The sequence below is a fragment of the Hippocampus bargibanti genome, linkage group LG08, assembly GCF_051943395.1.
Source record: "Hippocampus bargibanti isolate YZ-2025 linkage group LG08, ASM5194339v1, whole genome shotgun sequence".
NCBI classification, from domain to species: Eukaryota; Metazoa; Chordata; class Actinopteri; order Syngnathiformes; family Syngnathidae; genus Hippocampus; species Hippocampus bargibanti.
In genome coordinates, this window is record NC_142741.1 from 24,071,481 (window position 1) to 24,093,406 (window position 21,926).

Genomic DNA, 21,926 nt, shown 5'->3' on the forward strand with positions numbered 1-21,926 from the left:
ATTATTCTCATTTTAATGGTTTCCTATGGGAAATAAATTTTTGGGATACACACTTTTCGCCTTACACACTCTGTCTGGGAACCAATTAAGTTCGTAAGCCAAGGTATCACTGTACTTGTGTAACTTGAAAAAAAACCTGACTTAATTATTTACAATTCCAATCAATGTGACTGTTTTGTTTTGCTTCATTTTAGGGTAAACCTGGCAAGGAAGGAGATGAAGGGCGAAAGGTAAGATGGAATAATAATTAGTAATTCAAAACTGTGTGTCTTGTAGAAAATATGAGATCCTCAAAAAAGCCCTTTTTGGAAAAAATGACCCCCAATCCCAGTTTCTGACTGAAACAGAAAGTCATCAGTCCTTCTCAGACACAATTTTTGTGTATTTCAACAAAGTAATTTGCAATGAATGATAACCTGTAACCGAATAACATGATCTAATGAAAAAAATGGCATTTTTGGCTTTCGATGATGATGACCAAAGAAATAATAAAAATCCTTCTGTCACATAGGGAGAAAAAGGCTTCCCTGGAAATTATGGATACCCGGGACCTCAGGTAATCAACCGAACTTGGATGAATATATTTATTCATCATATAACAAAAACCTTTTGTTTAAAAATGTTCTTATCATCTTTTGTTTTGTCTCTAGGGTGAAAAAGGAGAACAAGGGCCTCCTGGATATGTAAGTTATGATTTATTTATTAATTCATTGATTGGTTTTTCTTATTTGCACTTTTAATCGAAATATAAAAACAAAATAATAATAAGCATTATTATCATCATTATTATTATTATTATTATTATTATTATTATTAAACTATATTATTTTAATATTTAATAATAATAATAATATAAATAGTTAATAATAGAAAATAATAATAATAATAATAATAATAATAATTGTTATTATTAATGTGAAATGTTGATATGATTGTATTAGTATATAAAACTGCTTTCTCTTTTTATTATAATGATAATGATAATTATAAGAATAATATTTTTTATTATCATTATTATTATTATTATTATTATTATTATTATTATTATTATTATTATTTTATTTAATACTATACATTTTATATTTTATATATAATTTAATAATAATAATAATAATAATTTATAATAATAATAATAATACATTTTATTATTATTATATTTAATCTATTATATTTAATATACTATATTTAATATATAATAATAATAATAATAATTATTATTATTATTATTATTATTATTATTATTATTATTATATTTAATATATTATATTTACTATATTATATTTAATATATAATTAATATAATAATAATAATTGTTGTTTTTGTTACTGTTGTTATTATTAATGTGAAATGTTGATATGATTGTATTAGCATATAAAACTCCTTTCTCTGTTTATTATAATGATCAATACCTTTTTTCACTGTGATTTGCTGTTTATTTAACTTTTATTAAGACACTACCTGATAAATGACTTCTATAACTGCAAAAGGTCGCTTTCGACTGTGTTCGCAAAGAAAGGAGTTGGAATTGTAGTTTGTGAAGTCGTCCTTACAATCCTTTACAGGCAAGTGGTGCACCCGGCCCACCTGGTCCTCGTGGCCTCACTGGGTTACAAGGAGAAAAAGGTGAAATATTGACAAACTAGCACGTGCATATATGCAGTACTCTGCTAAATCCACAACAGTACAGTATATTAGCTCCCTTGTATGATAGTTAGACCTCATCATATTCTGTTTCGAAAGGTTTTCCTGGACCTCAGGGAGAAGCAGGCCCACCAGGTAAGACAATGATATGTTTTCTTATGGGAAAATATACCCACATATGCATGCAGAAACACATGGAGCACACCTATGTAACACTTGCGCACACTGTGTCTTGGACTACAGGACGCTATCTTGAAGGACCTCGTGGAGAGACCGGCCAAAAGGGGAATGTCGGTCAGAAAGGAGACAAGGGTATTGAAGGAGAGTCTCTAGTTGGACCTCCAGGTCAACCGGGCCCAGAAGGACCCCCCGGGCTTCCAGGATTACCTGGTCTGCTTTGAATCGATATAACGACTGACGAGAAATGAATGACGAGAGTTTTCAATTCCCCCTTTTTTTATGGATTATTCCGACAGTTGACCCAAATGAATGCACCAATGTGAAAGGCATCCCTGGCCCTCCTGGACCCCCAGGACTTCAAGGAGAACTGGGACAGAAAGGTTAGGACAATGAAATCTACGGGTTCGATGGTGGACTGTACACTCTATGCACTGTATTAATAAATTAATTGTTTGGGGTTTTTTTTGCATGTCAATCCAAAAAGGGGACAAAGGAGACACTTGCGTACTGTGTGAGGGGTATGGGCCTGCAGGATTGCCTGGCCCCCAAGGTCTTAAAGGAGAGCGGGGTGAGTAAAAGTTGTATTCAATCATAGAAAAGTTGTGGTGCGTTTCATACAACAGAAAATCCCATTGTTTTCAGGACCTCCTGGTCCCGTGGGAGGCAAAGGAGACAAGGGTGCTTCTGGACTCCCAGGACTTTCTGGAAGACCTGTCAGTATCACAGAGTAACTTTCACAATGTAACTCCAGTCGCTATTTCTCCGATTGTTATAACTTAACCTGCACTTAGGGCATCAATGGCGTTCCTGGTTTGATTGGGTCTCCTGGTCCAGTTGGAGAGCCTGGAGATATATTCATTGCGCCGGATCTGAAAGGAGAGAAAGGCTTCCCTGGTCCTGGTGGTTCACCTGGACAGCCAGGTCTAGATGGACTCCCAGGGAGGGATGGCCTACCTGGGGTTCCTGGCCACAAAGGAGAACCTGTAAGTATTGCGTGGTTTGAATGTTTTTTTTTTGTGGGTTTTTATAAAGTCTTCATTCTTTTTGTCCATCTTGCTTGCAGGGCCAAGGGGGCCTCAAAGGTGACCGTGGATCAATTGGGGACCCTGGTCTTACAGGTCCACCTGGGGAGAGGGGTCCCCCAGGTCTGCCAGGCTTTGGGCGACCTGGAGTTCCTGGGGACAAGGGAAGTCAAGGGAGGTCTGGCATCCCTGGATTACCTGGAACACCTGGTAAGAGATTGACACTAAAAAATACCTGCAACTCTATTTAAGAAGGCCTAAAAAATGAGTCTAATGTTCTTGCACGCAGGCATTCATGAAATCACTTTGTAAACTTTACATCTACCAGGTGCGAAAGGTGAGCCAGGTCAAGGTTTGAGTATTCCCGGACCGCAGGGGGTACCTGGACCACGAGGAGAACCTGGTACAGATGGACCTCAAGGTGAATAGTGAGATTCATTCCGTTGATTTCCTCATTCAACAATTTAAAGAAGTTGATTTGCTAATTGTTGAAAGAATAGAAAAAAAAACATCAATTTGACGATACCTTGTTGTTGCAGGTCTCAGGGGTCTCCAAGGAGACTCTGGAATACCAGGTTTTACTGGAGAAAAGGGTGATCAAGGACCACCAGGAATTGGACTCCCAGGCCCAACTGGTGCTAAAGGTAAAATAGCAAATGATGCAAATAGCCCTATCATTCAATAAATTAATCAAATGAAATATTAGTGAGATTTCATCCATATTTCTAGGAATCAGTGGAATTCCAGGTTCTCCGGGATTATCAGGAGAGACAGGAAGACCTGGACAAGATGGTCTTTCTGGACAACCTGGTCCACAGGGACAAAAAGTGTGTATCTTTGGTATCCTCAGCCAAACAACTGACGAGCAGAACGGTGTTCTATAAAAGCAGAACCCTACAGAACCTTGTTTTCGTTCATTCAAGTTTTGTCTAAACTTTAATCGTATTGTCCTCTGTGACAGGGTGAACCAGGAATGGGACTCCCGGGGCAAAAAGGCTCACAGGGTCCTCCGGGAATTATTGGCTTTCCCGGAGGGAAAGGTGACACAGGATTCCCTGGTATTCCTGGGCAGGAAGGTCTCACAGGACCACCAGGACCTCAAGGAGTCAAAGGTATAATGAAGTGCTGCAACAGCAAACATAAGATTAAATCATCTCATTGAAAGATAAAAATATAAAAACAGTTGTATTTGGTTTTCAGGTAACATTGGGCCCCCTGGACCTGCCGGAGTCGTAGGATTACCAGGTGCTCCAGGAAAAGGCTTGCCAGGTACCCCAGGACCACAAGGAGAACCCGGCGAGCCTGGTCCATTTGGTAAGCAAAAATACAATAGGAGTGTTATAACCAGACAGTCTTTCCTTCATTCTTTGTCTGATCATCTGCATTTATTTGTAGGTAGGATAGGTGAAAAAGGAGAGAGGGGCTATCCAGGTCCTCCCGGCCTTGGAATGCCAGGACCTCAAGGAGAAAAAGGACTCACTGGATTACCAGGAGTCCCTGGTGTAAAAGGGTTTCCAGGAGCACCCGGCTTGCCAGGAAGGGATGGACTGATGGGAAACCAAGGTCAGAAAAATGATATCGCGTTGGTTCCAGTGTTGAAACTTGTCGATGCATCCATCAACGTCTTCACTAATTGGTAGCAACATATCAACAAACTTTTCTGTGTCATAGCCATTTCATCTTGTCTCTTTGTTGCCCAGGTATAAAAGGTGAAATGGGAGTCATAGGTACACCAGGATTGCCAGGGTTTCCCGGACCACCAGGCTTACCTGGAAGTCAAGGCTTGAGAGGTAATGAATCAACTCATAAAATTTAATTAGCATGCCAGTTTCTGGCTTTGAGTGGAGTATAACTGCAATTATTATCTGGATTCCATGCCAAAATCTTGGCTTGTTGGTTGTCTTTATCAGTTTTGAGGATCCTACTGATCCACACAGACATCTAGATTCAAGGCCCCCATTAAAGGACAAACGACGTCTCCGGACAAGTTGTGTCCATAATTTGTAAAATGTCTTCAAATGACTTCTACTGAGCGTATTTTACAAAGACTCCACGGCATATAGCTATATTTTACGTTTTAAGAGTCGCGCTGAATATTCCGGAGGTCTTGTTTTTGAGTTGGTGACGATGCCTGAAGTGACGTCACTGAAGGAACGCCCCTGACCGAAAAAAGGTCATCGTAGCAGTCCTTCCATCACGTCAATGCATTTTGCTGTACTTTGGTTTGAAAACGTCGTTTAGGACCAAAAAGAGGCAGAAGAGGGCGACAAAGCTCTATGTAAGGAATTAATCAGCCTGTGGAAACGGGCTGATTAATTCCTGACACGGCTTTGTCGCCATTTTTCTGCCTTTTTTGGGTGCGACATTTCCCACCCCTGATGCCTCAAAATGACACGGAATAAATTCTTCAATCGATTGCAAACATGTATGCTTTCTTCTTCAGAACTATTTGAATCATATTCATAACTGGATGAGTAACAAGAAAGCATATTCTCCGAATCTGAAGCCATTGTTTTGATTCTCCAGCAAGGCAAGACGTCTTGGGGTGACATCACGAATAAGGGGGCGGGACCTTCTGAAACTAGCCACTTCAGGGTTCATTTTTTTTTGCCCATTTTGGACACTTTAAGTCATTTTTATTGGTCTTTTGCATTTGAATAAAAATATCATACTGTGTGTTTTAGGTATTTTGCTATAAAACGTTTTTCTGATGTCAGTTAAGAAACAAAAATGTGATGTCGGTTGTCCTTTAAATGTCTCATTCTTAGGTGATCCTGGTGTTCCTGGTTTGCGAGGACAAGACGGAGCATCTGGACTGAAAGGAGAGAGGGGGGAGACGGGTTTACAGGGGCCCCCAGGGAACATGAGTAAAGTTGACATGGAGCACATGAAAGGAGAAAAGGGAGACCTTGGAGATGCAGGTGTGAAATCATGAAACAGCAAAGCACATTCACGAAGAAATTAAAGTGACATCCAATATAATATACAATAAACGTCTACCTCATCAGGAAACCCCGGAATAACTGGACAGAAAGGCTTTCGTGGACTTCCAGGAGACCCTGGAATGCCAGGAAAAAATGGAGAACCTGGTTTACCTGGCCAGCCAGGTGTCCTACTCAATCACTCACCAAAACACAGGAAGCTATACTTCCAGCTCAATGTTGCTTGTATTTGATCATTGTCTCTCAGGTCAAAAAGGAGACACTGGTGTTCCTGGAGAACCTGGCAGTATGGGCCCACCTGGACAAAAGGGAAGCGCAGGCGAAATGGGAATACCGGGTAAGGCGGAATGCAAATGCAGATGTGTAAATGTCACACCTCGAACAATGGATAAAATCTGACTTCAACGGACAGTTAGCACGGCGGAATAAAAATCATTGGCACCGCCCTACCCACTCTCGAAGACTTGCACACTAAAGAATCTAAACAAGGGCACAGAAAATCCTATTGGACCTCCGCACCCTGCCCACCACCTTTTCCAGCTACTCCCCTCAGGCAGGCGTTACCGATCCATGCTCACTAAATCCAAGAGACATTTAAACAGCTTCTTCCCCCGTCGCCATTAACTCTTTAAACAGTAACCCAAATAGAACTGTATAGTGCCTCCATTTTCTCCATGTTTTTTTTATGATACTAGTGCAGCGTGTTCTACCGGAGACAAATTCCTTGTGTGTTCTACATACTTGGCAATAAAGATGATTCTGATTCTGTTCTGATTCTGAAAACGTTTTTACGTTTAGCTACGTCTATTGCGTGCAGGTTCAGTTGGTCCACAGGGTCTGAAAGGAGCTATTGGGACACCGGGTCATCCTGGTTTTAGAGGAACTGATGGAGAGAAAGGAGAACGCGGAACACCTGGTGAGCCAGGTATCGGTCTCCCAGGATTTCCAGGAGAAAGGGTAATCCACCTTCTTTATTTTTTCTTATTTTATGTTGTCCAAATGACTTGATCTTGACTCAAAAATTTAGACTAGCTCTTTTTTTTAATTGTCTTTCTCCAATATAGATGTATACATATCAATTAAAGTACAACCGGCACCACTTTGAGGAAACCCTTATCATGATTTTTCTGAATATACTCTAGGGAGAACCCGGTCAACCAGGATTTCCTGGATCGCAAGGAGAGAAGGGCCTCAAGGGTCATATGGGAACGCCTGGCATGCCCGGATTGCAAGGAGTTAAAGGAGACAAAGGAATATTTGGCACTCCAGGTTCGATTTCACTCTGTTGTCACACTCATCCTGAAAGATCCATGGACAGCATGACACACAATTATGTAACCGATCCATGTAGGCCAGCCTGGAATACCTGGTGAGAAGGGTGTCACAGGTCTACCAGGCTCTGCAGGAGAACCTGGTCAGGATGGTCGACCAGGTAAGTCCTGTGTTGATTCCGCTGATTTTATGCGCTGCAACAAATCCAATTTGAACTTGTTTTCCACCAGGTGAGAGTGGTTTGCCAGGACCTCCAGGTCTACCTGGAGTGAAAGGAGAAGCGGGTGTTGATGGCATCCCTGGGTCTTCAGGAGACAGAGGAGACCCTGGTTGGTATCAGATGATGATTTTCAACATTTTACACTTTTTCTTTGCGTGATTTCAGCAAGAAACTACAGTACTAGTAAAAAAAAAAGATTACCATCCCAAACCTGTAAGGATGCATGATGACTTCAAAGTGTTTTGCAGGTTTACCTGGCCTTAGTATTCCAGGACCCCCGGGGGAGCTAGGTAGTAAAGGTGAGATGAATTTCAATTGCGAATTTAATATACAGTAAAGTCTCGTTATATCGATATTCTCGGGAGTCCGAAAAAATATCGATATAACCGGGACTATCGATATATCCGACCCTGTTTGCATGTAATTTTCTCCGTGCGTGCATAGAAATAGTATCGATATAACCGGGACTATCGATATATCCGATATCGATATAACGAGACTTTACTGTATCACACTTTCTGAGCGAGCGATTGAAAGGTTTCTTCAGCCGTCATCTGTACTTCTTTGAAGGTGTCGGACATTTCGCTTCTTATCCAAGAAACTTCGTCAGCAAACTAAAGTCTTACTGGTAGTTTCGGCCCTATACATGTATATACCCCTACTTCTTGGATAAGAAGTGAAACGTCCGACACCTTCGAAGAAGTACAGATGACAGCTGAAGAAACCTTTTCATCGATGGACCACTCCTGTACGACTGAGAGCTTACACAGACGCATTCTGAGTGAGCCTAATTGGGAAAATGTCTCATGCGTGTCTTGATATCCAGGTGATAGAGGCAGTCCCGGCTTCCCCGGCAGCCCGGGCTATCCTGGTGTACCTGGTATCAAAGGTGACAAGGGGCTTGCCGGCTTTCCGGGGCGCCAAGGTGAGCCTGGAGAAATCGGGCTCCCAGGATTTTCTCTTGAGGGCCCTAAAGGAAACCAGGGAGAAATAGGACAACCTGGACAACCAGGTATATAGCAATGTACAAGGATGATCATGACCAGCCTGATTATATTTTTTCAGAAATAAACACAATTTCAAATGTCTTTATATTACAGGGATCATTGGCGCTCCGGGACCTTCTGGTGTGCCAGGACGAGATGGCCAGAAGGGAGACAAAGGAGACCAAGGTCTTTCCGGTTTCCAGGGAGAATCAGGGCAAAAGGGTGACTCTGGAACACCAGGATTTCCCGTATGTAACGAAGCCATTGCTTTATAGACAGTTAATTGTTACTTAAAGGACAACCTACTACTAAGGACTTCTACTGAGCATATTTTACAAATATTCCACCGCATATAGCTATATTTTACGTTTTAAGACTTGAACGGAATATTCAGGAAGTGTTGTTTTCGAGTTGGTGACGATTCCTGACGTGACGTCACGTCTGGAACGCCCCTGACCGAGAAAGCGACACACAATGCATTTTGGGTACTTTGTTTGGTCTGAAAACTTCGTGTTGATCCGTGTTGATGGCGGAATTAGAAGGAAAATACATAAATAATGTGATGGTGAATTTTTGTGTATTGCCCCAAGACACCTATTTGATTCTAGTTGACACAAATTCCCAGCAGACAAATCAGCCCATTTCCTACGGAGCATGGGCACCATGTTGTGCATTTTCTGGAACACTACATTGGAGTCCTGACGGCTCGAATTGATCTGGAAGGACTTCTTTAATCGATTGCAAACATTTATGCTTTCCTCTTCAGAACTATTTGAATCATATTCATAACTGGATGAGTAACAAGAAAGCATCTTCTCCGAATCTGAAGCCATTGTCTTGATTCTCCAGCAAGGCAAGACGTCCTTGCGTGACGTCACGAACAAGGGGGCGGGACCTTCTGAAACTCGCCATTTCCGGGGTCATTTTGAAGTAGTTTTGGGACACTTTAACTCATGTTTATTGGTGTTTTGCATTTGACTAAAATTATCAGCCTGCGTGTTTTGGGTATTTTAGATGCTATTAAACATTTTTCTGATGTTAGTTAGGAAACAAAAAAATGGTGTCGGTTGTCCTTTAACTTGGAGCAAATTCTTCAATATGTCCGTTTTTTTGCTACGCAGGGGCCGGCTGGTCTTCCAGGTGTTCATGGTCCCAAAGGAGAGCGGGGACTTCAGGGGGTACCCGGCTTCCCAGGTGAATAAAATGCATCATAGTCTTATCTGTGGAAGACAACATGTGCTCAAGTCATTTCTCTGTTTTTGTCATGGAAATGTAGGTACAAAGGGGCTTCAAGGTGATTTTGGATTCAAAGGAGAACTTGGAGACAGAGGATTCCAAGGAGAAAAGGGTAAGAGGAATCAACGTAAGGTTAAATATAGGCTAGCCCAAGAGTTTCAAACTCATTTTTTGCCCCATTGTAGTTACGGTTATCTCTCGAGGGCTGTTATGAATTTGGGGAAACCATTAGAATGTTTCATCTCCTCCACATAGTAAATACAGAATGCACAACAAATTCATGAATAGCTAGTTTTCAAATCTGAAGTGAAGAAGAATAACAGTTATTGTGGTTTACAAAGGACAATTTCAAATTTTGGTTCAGACTTTAGAAAGCATCATAGAATTTCACGAGGTTGCTTTGCTTTCGCGCGGCCAAATAAAATGCTGTGGTGGGCCAGATTTGGCCCCCGGGTCTTGACTTTGACACCTGTTGGCAAACCGATCCGAGACATATACGGCAGCCCTTATAGGTCTTGATGGATCTGCACAACATTAAACAATATTCCGTTGTATTTCAGGTAATGTTGGACCACCTGGTCCTCCTGGTCCACACACCTTCATCAAAGGAGACATTGGCCTACCGGGTATCACAGGATTTCCAGGACCGCAGGGGCCAAATGGGTTCCCAGGGCTGAAAGGACAGCAAGGTGACTTGCTGTTGATTCTTAAAGGACAACCAACACCTCCGGACAAGTTGCGTCCGTAATTTATAAAATCACTTCAAATGACTTCGACTGAGTGTATTTTACAAAGATTCCACGGCATATAGCTATATTTTACGTTTTAAGACTTGCGCTGAATATTCAAGAAGTCTTGTTTTCGAGTTAGTGACGATGCCTGACGTGATGTCACGTAGGCAACGCCCCTGACCAAGAAAGTGACACACAATGCATTTTGGGTACTGTGTTTGGTCTGAAAACTTTGTGTTGATCCGTGTTGATGGTGAAATTAGAAGGAAAACACATAACGCGATGGTGAATCGGTGTGTGTTGCACCAAGACTACTATTTGATACTAGTTGACAAAAATTCCCAGCAGACAAATCAGCCCATTTCCAACAGAGCTTTGGCGCCATCTTCTGCATTTTCTGGATGCTACATTGCTGTCATTGACGGCTCAAATTGATATGGGCGGATTCCTTTAATCGATTGCAAAAGTTTATGCTTTCCTCTTCGGAACTATTTGAATCATATTCATAACTGGATGAGTAACAAGAAAGCATCTTCTCCGAATCTGAACACTCTGAAGACATTGTTTTGATTCTGGAGCAAGGCAGTTTGTGAAGGAGTATCCTGACGTGATGTCACAAACAAGGGGGTGGGACTTTCTGAATCTCCCTAATTTCGAGCTCAATTTGTGGCAGTTTTGGGACACTTTAAGTCATTTTTATTGGTGTTTTGCATTTGACTAAAAATATCAGCCTGCGTGTTTTGGGTATTTTACATGCTATAAAACGTTTTTCTGGTGTCAGTTAGAAAACAAAAAAAATGTTGTCGGTTGTCCTTTAAGAGATCACTTGTTTGAGTGGAATCGAATGATTTAGAGCATGAGGTGATATGAGAGACATGTCTGATGACCATTCCAAGTTCTTGCAGGTCCTCACTACTCCCTTTAAGAACTTTGCTTCAATTTTATTGATTTTTATTTGTCTGTCCCAGGTCTAACTGGCATTCAAGGGCCAAAAGGTGAAGATGGGCTCCCTGGATATCACGGTCAGCCAGGATCTAAAGGCGATGCCGGTTTGCCTGGGCCTCAAGGTCAGACGTCCACAACTTCAGTGTGTCAGAATATATCCCGTTTAAAGAAACAAAGGGTTTAACAAATCACATTCTTAGGACCCAGAGGGTATCCTGGCCCACCGGGTCCTGATGGTATTCCCGGCCAAGTGGGACCACCAGGTCCCTCCTCTATGGATCATGGTTTCCTGGTGACTCGGCACAGCCAAACAGTGGAGGTTCCACTTTGCCCTGAGGGCACTTCACCCATATACGACGGTTACTCGTTGCTCTATGTGCAAGGCAATGAACGCTCCCATGGACAGGATCTCGGTGGGAATCTTACAGAGGGAACAATATATACCAAAGTTATACGATGAAGGCGCCCTGTAAAGGAACATTTCATCTTGGCTTTGCAGGTACGGCAGGGAGCTGTCTCAGAAAGTTCAGTCCGATGCCCTTCTTGTTCTGCAACATCAACAACGTCTGCAACTTCGCCTCCCGTAATGACTACTCTTACTGGCTCACTTCGCCGGAGCCCATGCCCATGAGCATGGCGCCAATTACCGGAGAAAGCATCAAACCATTCATCAGCAGGTGTGTCTACGTACTGTCCATAAAAGGACAACCGACACCATTTTTTTTGTTTCTTAACTGACATCAGAAAAACGTTTTATAGCATCTAAAATACTTAAAATACACAGGCGGACATTTTTAGTCAAATGAAAACACCAATAAAAGTGACTTAGTGTCCCCAAAACTACTTCAAAATGACCTCAGAAAGTCCCGCCCTTTTGTTCGTAACGTCACGCCAGTATGTCGTGCCTTGCTCTAGAATCAAAACAATGGCTTCAGATTCGGAGAAGATGCTTTCTTGTTACTCCTCCAGTTATGAATATGATTCAAATAGTTCTGAAGTGGAAAGCATAAATGTTTGCAATCGATTAAAGAAGTCCTTCCAGATCAATTCGAGCCGTCAGGACTCCAATGTAGCGTCCCAGAAAATGCACAACATGGCGCCCATGCTCCGTTGGAAATGGGCTGATTTGTCTGCTGGGAATTTGGGTCAACTAGTATCAAATAGTAGTCTTGGTGCAACACACAACGATTCACCATCGCGTTATTTATGAGTTTTCCTTCTAATTTCGCCATCAACACAGATCAACACAAAGTTTTCAGACCAAACAAAGTACCCAAAATGCATTGTGTGTCGCTTTCTCGGTCAGGGGCGTTCCTGACGTGACGTCACGTCTGGAATCCTCACCAACTCGAAAACAGGACTTCCTGAATATTCAGCGTGAGTCTTAAAACGTAAAATATAGCTATATGTGGTGGACTCTTTGTAAAATACGCTCAGTAGAAGTCATTTGAAGCCATTTTACAAATTATGGACACAACTTGTTCGGAGGTGTCAGTTGTCCTAACTCTACATGCGGGCCAGACATTATTGATTTTGTGACTGAGGGTGAAAATTGACAATGGGACACATTTAGACCACCAGACCGGAGTTTGAACATGTCCGAATTAAGTTATTCAAGGGCCATCACAGTGTTTGCATCAAATATCGGACCTTTCTCATACACTTGTTTTTTAAAGGTGTGCGGTGTGCGAAGCTCCAGCCATGGTAATTGCTGTTCACAGTCAGACAATTATGATCCCCCCATGTCCTCACGGTTGGGACTCTTTGTGGATCGGCTACTCCTTCGTCATGGTGAGACACAGCAATATCAATAGCTGGATTATTATTGTATTGTTTATCATATCATGAGTTTGTTTGCCTCATAATTTTGACATTATACAGGTAACATCCGATTTACGACCTGAGTTACGACCACCCGTACTTACGACCACGCCCGCCAGACCTTTTTTTTTATATATTCCGTGCACGGAATATATAAACGGAACGTTTACGGGGAACGGAACCCGGTCATAACTCGGATGTTTCCTGTATTTGACATCCATGCTGCTGCTACGGCCCTCTGTGACCATATTGTGTCTATGTCTGGTTTTGTGTAGCACACTAGTGCAGGTGCAGAGGGTTCAGGTCAAGCACTGGCCTCTCCTGGTTCCTGCTTGGAGGAGTTCAGAAGCGCCCCGTTCATCGAGTGCCACGGCCGAGGAACCTGTAACTATTACGCCAACTCGTACAGCTTCTGGCTTGCCACAATTGAAGACAGTGAGATGTTTACGTAAGTCAGATTGGACTTCACACATGTCGGAGTAACTTGTGATACGGTCTCACAATGTTTTGTGACAAACTGATTTGAACTGTTAACAGGATTGATGGCGAATTTTGTCAACCGTAATACTGCGACGATACATTTCGAGCACCTCAAAGTTATATTTGCTATGTCATGATAGACCACAATACCGTTGTATAATACCGCTGTATGAGGCGCACCCCTAATGAATAGTCTATTTTCAAACTTTTTTTGAACTGGACTATAAGACACCATCTTCAATGAATGAAAAAATGTACAAATATCTAATGAATGGATAATATATGACGCAACGGCGCACAGTGTGGCACTATGTCCCGCCCATAGTTTCCAGAACAATCTCGAGGAGATTCAGGGTGAGTCGCAATTTTCTGTTGGTCTTGATTAACTGCGCAATAGAAAAGCACTATGAAGCACATGCGCTCCAAAGTTCCACTCGACAAAACGTGAAGTAAATAATGACACAAAAAGTAATCTGGACTCGAAATGAATAAGGGAACTAATTAGATAACACTAGACAGTACAAAAGGGGAAACAAAATAAGATATTGTCATGAAAATGCGCGTTAATCAAGACCAACAGAAAATTGCGACTCACCCTGAATCTCCTCGAGATTGTTCTGGAAACTATGGGCGGGACATAGTGCCACACTGTGCGCCGTTGCGTCACTTCCTTCATAATTTAATAACCTAAGTGTACAACTCCGTTACATATGGATAATATATTCCAGTATCAATTTACTCGTTTGATTTTTTTCCCATGAATGAGACGGTATAAAGATTTTGATCTCGTTTGATTTCCAGGAAACCCGTCCCGACGACGCTAAAAGCGGGAAATCTACGAACGCACATAAGCCGCTGTCAGGTGTGCATGAAGAGGACATAAACCCAGCCTGATTTGCCATCCATGTCACTTGGCTTTAAAACTTCCTAACGCCTGAAGATGGTGCTATTCCCTTGCACGTGTGAATGCAGAGGAAACCGGAAAAAAAAGACCAAGTGCCTCTTGCTCAACGCAGAACACTTCTACTAACAAGGAATGGCGCCCAGTTTACCGCTGCACTGAGTTCTTGCCCCCAAATTGGTAAACTAGTGTTCATTTTAAATGGGTTGCTGATGTAAGCCAGGTGCTATTGAAACGTACTTATCTGCCATATTCCATTTCTTCTTTGAAAGATAAAAGCTACTTGTTTATAACACACAGCAAACACTCTGTTTTTCAACTTGTTTACACATATTACGAATGGGACTTGCCACTGATTCTACAAATCATTTGCTAATGCACGACACGCAAATGTATAACCATTACCCTGTTGTAAATATAATGCATTCCTAGTTCAACATACTCTCCTCAGGTTATTATTGACTCGACTTTTGTGTTATTAAATCCCTTTTATTTATAAGACTTGGTTGGACTCGAGTGAATGGAAGGTTCAATGGACTCATAGACATTTAGTGCCTTAATATCACGTTTAAAAAAAAGCATTAGAGTAGAAATGACCAATCACAATATGTATTTTGGGCAGATAACTTCTCCAGTGCAACAATACTTCTTACAACCCCCCCACGCCCCATACACCAAAAAAATGGCACAGTGAGTAAACTTAAAACATATGTTGTGAAAGTAGTATTGTTGCAACAAAAGAAACCCTCCCCCGAAACACATTTTTGTTTGTTTTGTTGCTCTTGTGGATGCTTAAAGGACAACCGACGTCACTTTATTGTTTCTTAACTGACATCAGAAAAACGTTTTATAGCATCTAAAATACCCAAAATGCACAGGCTGATATTTTTAGTCAAATGCAAAACACCAATAAAAATGAGTGAAAGTGTCTCAAAACTACTTCAAAATGACCTCGGAGATGGCGAGTTTGTGATGTCACGCCAGAACGTCTTGCCTTTCTCTAGTATCAAAACAATGGCAATATGACGAATATGAAAAACAATATGATTCAAATAGTTCTGAAGAGGAAAGCATAAATGTTTGCAATCGATTAAAGAAGTCCTCCCGTATCAATTTGATCCGTCAGGACTCCAATGTAGCGTCCCAGAAAATGCACAAGATGGCGCCCAAGCTCCGTTGGAAATGGGCTGATGTGTCTGCTGGGAATTTGTGTCAACTAGTAACAAATAGTAGTCTTGGTGCAACACACAACGATTCACCATTGCGTTATTGATGTGTTTTCCTTTTAATTTCGCCATCAACACAAAGTTTTCAGACCAAAAAAAGTACCCAAAATGCATTGCGTGTCGCTTTCTTGGTCAGGGGCGTTCCAGACGTGACGTGACGTCAGGCATCGTCATCAACTCGAAAACAAGATTTCCTGAATATTCAGCGCAAGTCTTAAAACGTAAAAAATAAAAAAATGCGGTGGAATCTTTGTAAAATACGCTCAGTAGAAGTCATTTAAAGTGATTTTACAAATAATGGACACAACATGTCCGGTGGCGTCGGTTGTCCTTTAAACAAAGGCACTAAATGTAATTGACATGACGCAACTTCACTGCTTTTCTGCCTTATTCTCCTCCCCTTTAATCGTTGACTGGCCGGGCCCCATAAAATGCACATGTACAGTATATACCTGTATACAACATATATTATACTTTCACATAACGTGTACTTGTTATTCTGCTTTTGGCCTTTATCCTAAAAACCTTTCTTTTTTTTATTAACTACAAAATCACCCATATGAGTCCTTATGTTTATACAGTTATTTCTAAAATTACCTGTAACCTGGGAATGTAATTTATATAGTTTTTTTTACGTGAATGGAAATGACACAATATAGTTTACAAAAATTCTAAAGCATTGGGTTAAGACAATTCAATTAAAACACACACACCATTTACTTTTTAACATTCTTGTGTTATTTCTAACCAACACAAATTGACTACAACTGAAAATATTGATCATGTTGACATTATTTGACCTTAAAGTGAAAGTATTTTACCTTCAAGTTAAAGTTTTACTTAAAGACACGTTACCTGTAACGTTTAATGCGGTAATAATGCAGTGACAAAGTCAGGCAATCCACTAAAATGAGGCTTATCAAGGTTTTGTACTGAAAACAAAAGGTATACAGGTAATACCACTTATAAACTGACAAGAGCATGCCTTTGTTAATCTCGTATGATTGAAAATGATACGTGTCACTTTGTTTTTGTTACTCATGAAATAAAAGCCTTTGTAGAATATTTTCTGTTTGTGCGACCGGGGGCGGGACTTTCAGAAAATGCCCAATTCGCAGCTCAATTTTTTTTTGGGCAGATTTTGGACACTTTAAGTCGTTTTTATTTGTGTTTTTCATTTGACTAAAAATATCATACTGCGTGTTTTGGATATTTTAGATCAGGGGTGTCAAAGTCATTTTTTTGCCGCGGGCCACATTGTAGTTATGGTTTCCTCTCGAGGGCCGTTATGAATTTGGGGAACCAATTAGAATGTTTAAATCCCTTCAAATATTACATGTAGAGCACACAGCAAATTAATGAATAACTCGTTTTCAAATCTGAAGTCAAGAATAATGACTTTTATTGTGGTTGACATCCAAAAATATGAAATTTTGGCTCAGATTTTAGCAAGCATCATGGAATTTTACAAGTTTGATTTGCTTTCGCGGGCCGAAAAAAAATGATGTGGCGGGCCGGATTTGGCCCGCGGGCCTTGACTTTGACACCTGTGTTTTAGATGCTTTAAAACGTTTTTCTGATGTCAGTTAGGAAACAAAAAAGTGATGTCTGTTGTCCTTTAACTTTGACCTAACAGATAGAAGGAACGCATCATAAAAAAAGTTATGCAGTTTCATTGAAGGGCCAACAAGGGCCACTGGTTCAGCACTTCAACTGGGACGCAGGCCAGCAAACCCGTTCGCCTCTCCTTCCTCGACGAAAACACAAACAGATCGATGGGATGGGCACCCCCTCCCCCCCCCAAAGTCCTCTTCCATGCCTCTCGTCTTTCATCTATTACTGGAACGCTAGGACTGTTTACACTTCTTGTCACAAACAAAGGCTTTGACCTCGCTTGTCTATCATTATAAATGTGTCTCGCAAATCTCTAACCTCTCTGGCCTCAGGGTCGCCCCAGGTTGGAGTGGGTGGGCTTCTGGGAGTGCTTACTGGGAACAATGGTAATTACGTTGAAAACAGCCATTTTTTTTTTTTCACTTTTCTCCCCTGCTCAGAAATGCAAAAGGGGAATGTTTCGTCTTTCTCCGCATACTCACTTTCAACATCTTTAACGGTGGTTTAAATTTTAGACATCACACAACAAGATCAAAGAAGTCACCGTTAAGAGATTTTTACTTAAAGTACAACCGACGTCTCCGGACAAGTTGTGTCCATAATTTGTAAAATGACTTCAAATGACTTCTACTGAGTGTATTTTACAAAGATTCCACCGCATATAGCTATATTTTACGTTTTAAGACTCGCGCGGAATATTCCGGAAGTCTTGTTTTTGAGTTGGTGACGAGTCCGTACGTGACGTCACTGAAGGATTGCCCCTGACCGAAAAAAAAGGACACATTGTAGCAGTCCTTCCATCACGTCAATGCTTGTTTGGTCTGAAAAGCTCGTGTTGCGCCAGAAGAGGTCGTCCAAGCTCCATATAAGGAATTTATCAGCCTGTGGAAACGCAATACACTGTCATGTTTACAAGAGGTCACGAACTGGGGGCGGGACCTTCTGAAACTGGCCACTTCCGGGTTCATTTTTTTTTGCAGATTTTGGACACTTTAAGTCATTTTATTGGTGTTTTACATTTGAATAAAAATATACTGCGTGTTTTTGGTATTTTAGATGCTATAAAACGTTTTTCTGATGTCAGTGAGGAAACAAAAAAGAGAACGTCGGTTGTCCTTTAAGTTTAGGACCTACGCCTGTCTCCTCCCCTCACACCAGTTGCTTGTTGTAGTACCACGGCTGACCTGTGGGTGGAAGCATAATGCTGTAAATCCAGCCTCTAAGATCCTGAAGAACATAAAATAATCAGTGGCAGGAGTACAATTAGTGCCTGGGTCTTCAAACGGGGCTCGCCCTACTATCTGTATATATTTTTCCCCCCCGAGGATCAAAGTTGAACCCCTTCTCCTAGTTCACAAAACACATATTGACTCGTTGGACCAGGGGGTGCTCAATACGTCGATCGCAATCGACCAGTCGATCTCGAAGGTACTATTGGTAGATCGCATGACAAGATGATGTGACATTATCATGAACTGACGCTATACAAACAAAATTACATTGTTTAGAAAAAAACGAGACGTTAACCTATCAGGCATCCCATCACTTGATTGATACACGGACAACCAATCAGATGACATCTTATGATTACGCACGTTAGTGCTCAAACAACGCCTGTTGCAAAGTTAACAAGCTAGTGTTCGTTACATCCTAAAAGTGCTTTTGTCTCGTCTTCCAGTTATCAGAGTGAACTCAGGTAATGGCAACAAATGTACATAATTGTGTTGTGTTGTGCAATCAACATAAATTGCAAGAATCCTCAATATATATCTATATACATATATCTCAATAAATATAATGGGTAGATCATTTTGACTTGGTCAAAAGTAGCACCCATGCTGAAAAAGTGTGACCATATCTGCAGTTTGGACGAACTCCCATGCAGATTCGAGGACCCTGCCGAAGATGTTGAGCTACGTAAAACCACTTTGCTTTGAATGTAAGTATGCATATTTTTAATAATGCACAAAGTTAAAGAGCAAGACGTTTCTCCTAATTGCTGCACTACTGCTGTTACAATGTTCCATATAGAAGTTCAACTTCCACATGGCACTGTGTAAAGTCCTTTCTTAACGAAATCGTAAACCAATTAAAGCAAAACGTATCCAAGCAGGTTATTTCGAATAAAATCGACACAGAGGATAACATGCAAATGCCACAAACGAATGTTTTTTGCCATCTGATTTTTTTTTACACCCACATATAAATCTCCAATAAAAGACAGTTACCTGAACCACGAAGTACCCAACTGCATGAAAATATTTATTATATTATTGTGCTGTATTGTACAGTCCCGTGATCTTGTAAACAAACATATACTGTATTTGAAACCCCCCTTACTCAAGTGCTGCATCTCATTAAATAAACATAAAAAATGATTATCAGCCTTAAAGGACAACCGACACCTCCGGACAAGTTGGCTATATGTTACATTTTAAGACTCGCGCTGAATATTCCGGAAGTCTTGTTTTCGAGTTGATGACGATGCCTGACGTGACGTCACGTCTGGAACGCCCCTGACCGAGAAAGCGACACACAATGCATTTTGGGTACTTTGTTTGGTCTGAACACTTTGTGTTGATGGCGAAATTAGAAGGAAATCACATAAATAACGCGATGGTGTAACGTTGTGTGTTGCACCAAGACTACTATTTGATACTAGTTGACACAAATTCCCAGCAGACAAATCAGCCCATTTCCAACAGAGCTTGGGCGCCATCTTGTGCATTTTCTGGGACGCTACATTTCAGTCCGACGGCTCAAATTGATACGGGAGGACTTCTTTAACCGATTGCGAACATTTATGCTTTCCTCTTCAGAACTATTTGAATCATATTCATCACTGGAGGAGTAACAAGAAAGTATCTTCTCCGAATCTGAAGCCATTGTTTTGATTCTCGAGCGAGGCAAAATGTCCTGCCGTGACGTCACGAACGAGGGGGGGGGGGGGGGACCTTCTGAAACTCGCAATTTACGGGGTCATTTTGAAGTAGTTTTGGGACACTTTAACTCATTTTTATTGGTGTTTTGCATTTAACTAAAAATATCAGCCTGCGTTTTTTGCGTATTTTAGATGCTATAAAACGTTTTTCTGATGTCAGTTAGGAAACAAAAAAATGGTGTCGGTTGTCCTTTAATCAACATGCTGTCATTTGCTTTCATTCAGACTGGCTGTTGTTCCACCTCGTTGAATGTAAACAAGAGTGCAGTGGCCTAAATAGCCTAAGCTTCTGAATGGCTAAGCCTGTACATAACTGACGTTTGCATGCAAACTTCAAGTGACGGTGCCATGTGGTCGGGGTCAGCGCTTAGCTGAGTTCGGTCGGTCGGGTGTCGAGGGGCTTTGCAATCCCAAACCTTAACAACTTTAAGTGTTTTAATCCCATTGGTCATCCACTAATGCCACTAAATTGCGAGTAACAATTACCTGCAGCGTGAAAGGTTTCGTGGCAGTTAATATTATTACAATAATCTGTTTACAATCTCACTTGAAGGCAGAGCAAAGTAAGTGACCCAGCGCCAACAAGTCAATCAATCATCCATCCGTCAGAAGACAAGTGCAACCAAAAGTTCCATTAAAGGACAACTGACGCCTAAGGACAATTTGTGTCCATACTTTGTAAAATCACTTCAAATGACTTCGACTGAGCGTATTTTACAAAGATTCCACCGCATATAGCTATATTTTACGTTTTAAGACTCGCGCTGAATATTCAGGAAGTCTTGTTTCCGAGTTAGTGACGATGCCTGACGTGACGTCACGGAAGGAACGCCCTTGACCGAGAAAGCAACACACAATGCATTTTGGGTACTTTGTTTGGTCTGAAAACTTCGTGTTGATCTGTGTTGGCGAAATTAGAAAGAAAACGCATAACGCGATGGTGAATCGGTGTGTGTTGCACCAAGACTACTATTTGATAGTAGTTGACACAAATTCCCAGCAGACAAATCAGCCCATTTCCAACGGAGCTTGGGCGCCATCTTGTGCATTTTCCGGGACGCTACATTGGAGTCCAGACACCTCAAAATGATCCGGAAGGACTTCTTTAATCGATTCCAAACATGTATGCTTTCCTCTTCAGAACTATTTGAATCATATTCATAACTGGATGAGGAACAAGAAAGCATCCTCTCCGAATCTGAAGCCATTGTTTTGATTGTCGAGCAAGGCAGGACGTCTTGGTGTGACATCACAAACAAGGGGGCGGGACCTTCTGAAACTGGCCATTTCCAGTTTCATTTTAAAGTCGTTTTTTGACACTTTAACTCTTTTTTAATGGTGTTTTGCATTTGACTAAAAAATATCAGCCTGCGTGTTTTGGGTATTTTAGATGCGATAATACGTTTTTTTCTGATGTCAGTTAGGAAACAGTATACCACGGTGATGCTAATTTGGAATGTGAACAGAGCACTTTATCTGTTTATTTGTTTGTTTGCGGTGAGGTTGCAAGGAAGTGGAACTTCCACATCCTCACACAAAATGTTTTTTTCAGCCCGCGTCAGGTGGTTCATATGACCTTTCGACCTTTCGCTTGAGTGGATCAGCCAGGCTGCAACTCCCACTTATATCCCCCTTGACCTGAGCCCCACTAAATAAAGATTAGCAGAACGCATGCATGCCATGCAACTGCACTGTGTGCAATGTGAGATGTCTACCACTAATGTCCTCAAACACCCTTGCACTGAACTTTCAATGACATTATTATTAT

General features: G+C 41.3%; 1 protein-coding gene across 1 annotated transcript in view; it reads left to right on the forward strand.

Annotated features, from left to right (window-relative positions):
• Positions 1 to 16,668, forward strand: part of col4a1 (collagen, type IV, alpha 1) — a 41,391-nt gene extending 24,723 nt beyond the window's left edge. Inside the window, exons 16-52 of the mRNA XM_089002966.1 lie at positions 195 to 230; positions 512 to 556; positions 651 to 683; positions 1,563 to 1,623; positions 1,741 to 1,776; positions 1,885 to 2,031; positions 2,118 to 2,201; positions 2,306 to 2,389; positions 2,464 to 2,534; positions 2,613 to 2,804; positions 2,885 to 3,053; positions 3,172 to 3,264; positions 3,383 to 3,487; positions 3,573 to 3,670; positions 3,805 to 3,955; positions 4,044 to 4,157; positions 4,239 to 4,406; positions 4,544 to 4,633; positions 5,612 to 5,764; positions 5,852 to 5,950; positions 6,033 to 6,122; positions 6,603 to 6,742; positions 6,928 to 7,054; positions 7,137 to 7,217; positions 7,288 to 7,386; positions 7,526 to 7,576; positions 8,104 to 8,289; positions 8,378 to 8,511; positions 9,385 to 9,457; positions 9,540 to 9,611; positions 10,060 to 10,188; positions 11,199 to 11,297; positions 11,376 to 11,588; positions 11,675 to 11,852; positions 12,852 to 12,966; positions 13,272 to 13,444; positions 14,278 to 16,668. Of these exons, the coding sequence (XP_088859092.1) occupies positions 195 to 230; positions 512 to 556; positions 651 to 683; positions 1,563 to 1,623; positions 1,741 to 1,776; positions 1,885 to 2,031; positions 2,118 to 2,201; positions 2,306 to 2,389; positions 2,464 to 2,534; positions 2,613 to 2,804; positions 2,885 to 3,053; positions 3,172 to 3,264; positions 3,383 to 3,487; positions 3,573 to 3,670; positions 3,805 to 3,955; positions 4,044 to 4,157; positions 4,239 to 4,406; positions 4,544 to 4,633; positions 5,612 to 5,764; positions 5,852 to 5,950; positions 6,033 to 6,122; positions 6,603 to 6,742; positions 6,928 to 7,054; positions 7,137 to 7,217; positions 7,288 to 7,386; positions 7,526 to 7,576; positions 8,104 to 8,289; positions 8,378 to 8,511; positions 9,385 to 9,457; positions 9,540 to 9,611; positions 10,060 to 10,188; positions 11,199 to 11,297; positions 11,376 to 11,588; positions 11,675 to 11,852; positions 12,852 to 12,966; positions 13,272 to 13,444; positions 14,278 to 14,359 (4,071 nt within the window). The 3' untranslated portion in view covers positions 14,360 to 16,668. The remainder of the gene's footprint in view (positions 1 to 194; positions 231 to 511; positions 557 to 650; positions 684 to 1,562; positions 1,624 to 1,740; positions 1,777 to 1,884; positions 2,032 to 2,117; positions 2,202 to 2,305; positions 2,390 to 2,463; positions 2,535 to 2,612; positions 2,805 to 2,884; positions 3,054 to 3,171; positions 3,265 to 3,382; positions 3,488 to 3,572; positions 3,671 to 3,804; positions 3,956 to 4,043; positions 4,158 to 4,238; positions 4,407 to 4,543; positions 4,634 to 5,611; positions 5,765 to 5,851; positions 5,951 to 6,032; positions 6,123 to 6,602; positions 6,743 to 6,927; positions 7,055 to 7,136; positions 7,218 to 7,287; positions 7,387 to 7,525; positions 7,577 to 8,103; positions 8,290 to 8,377; positions 8,512 to 9,384; positions 9,458 to 9,539; positions 9,612 to 10,059; positions 10,189 to 11,198; positions 11,298 to 11,375; positions 11,589 to 11,674; positions 11,853 to 12,851; positions 12,967 to 13,271; positions 13,445 to 14,277) is intronic.
• The last annotated feature ends 5,258 nt before the right edge of the window (positions 16,669 to 21,926 follow it).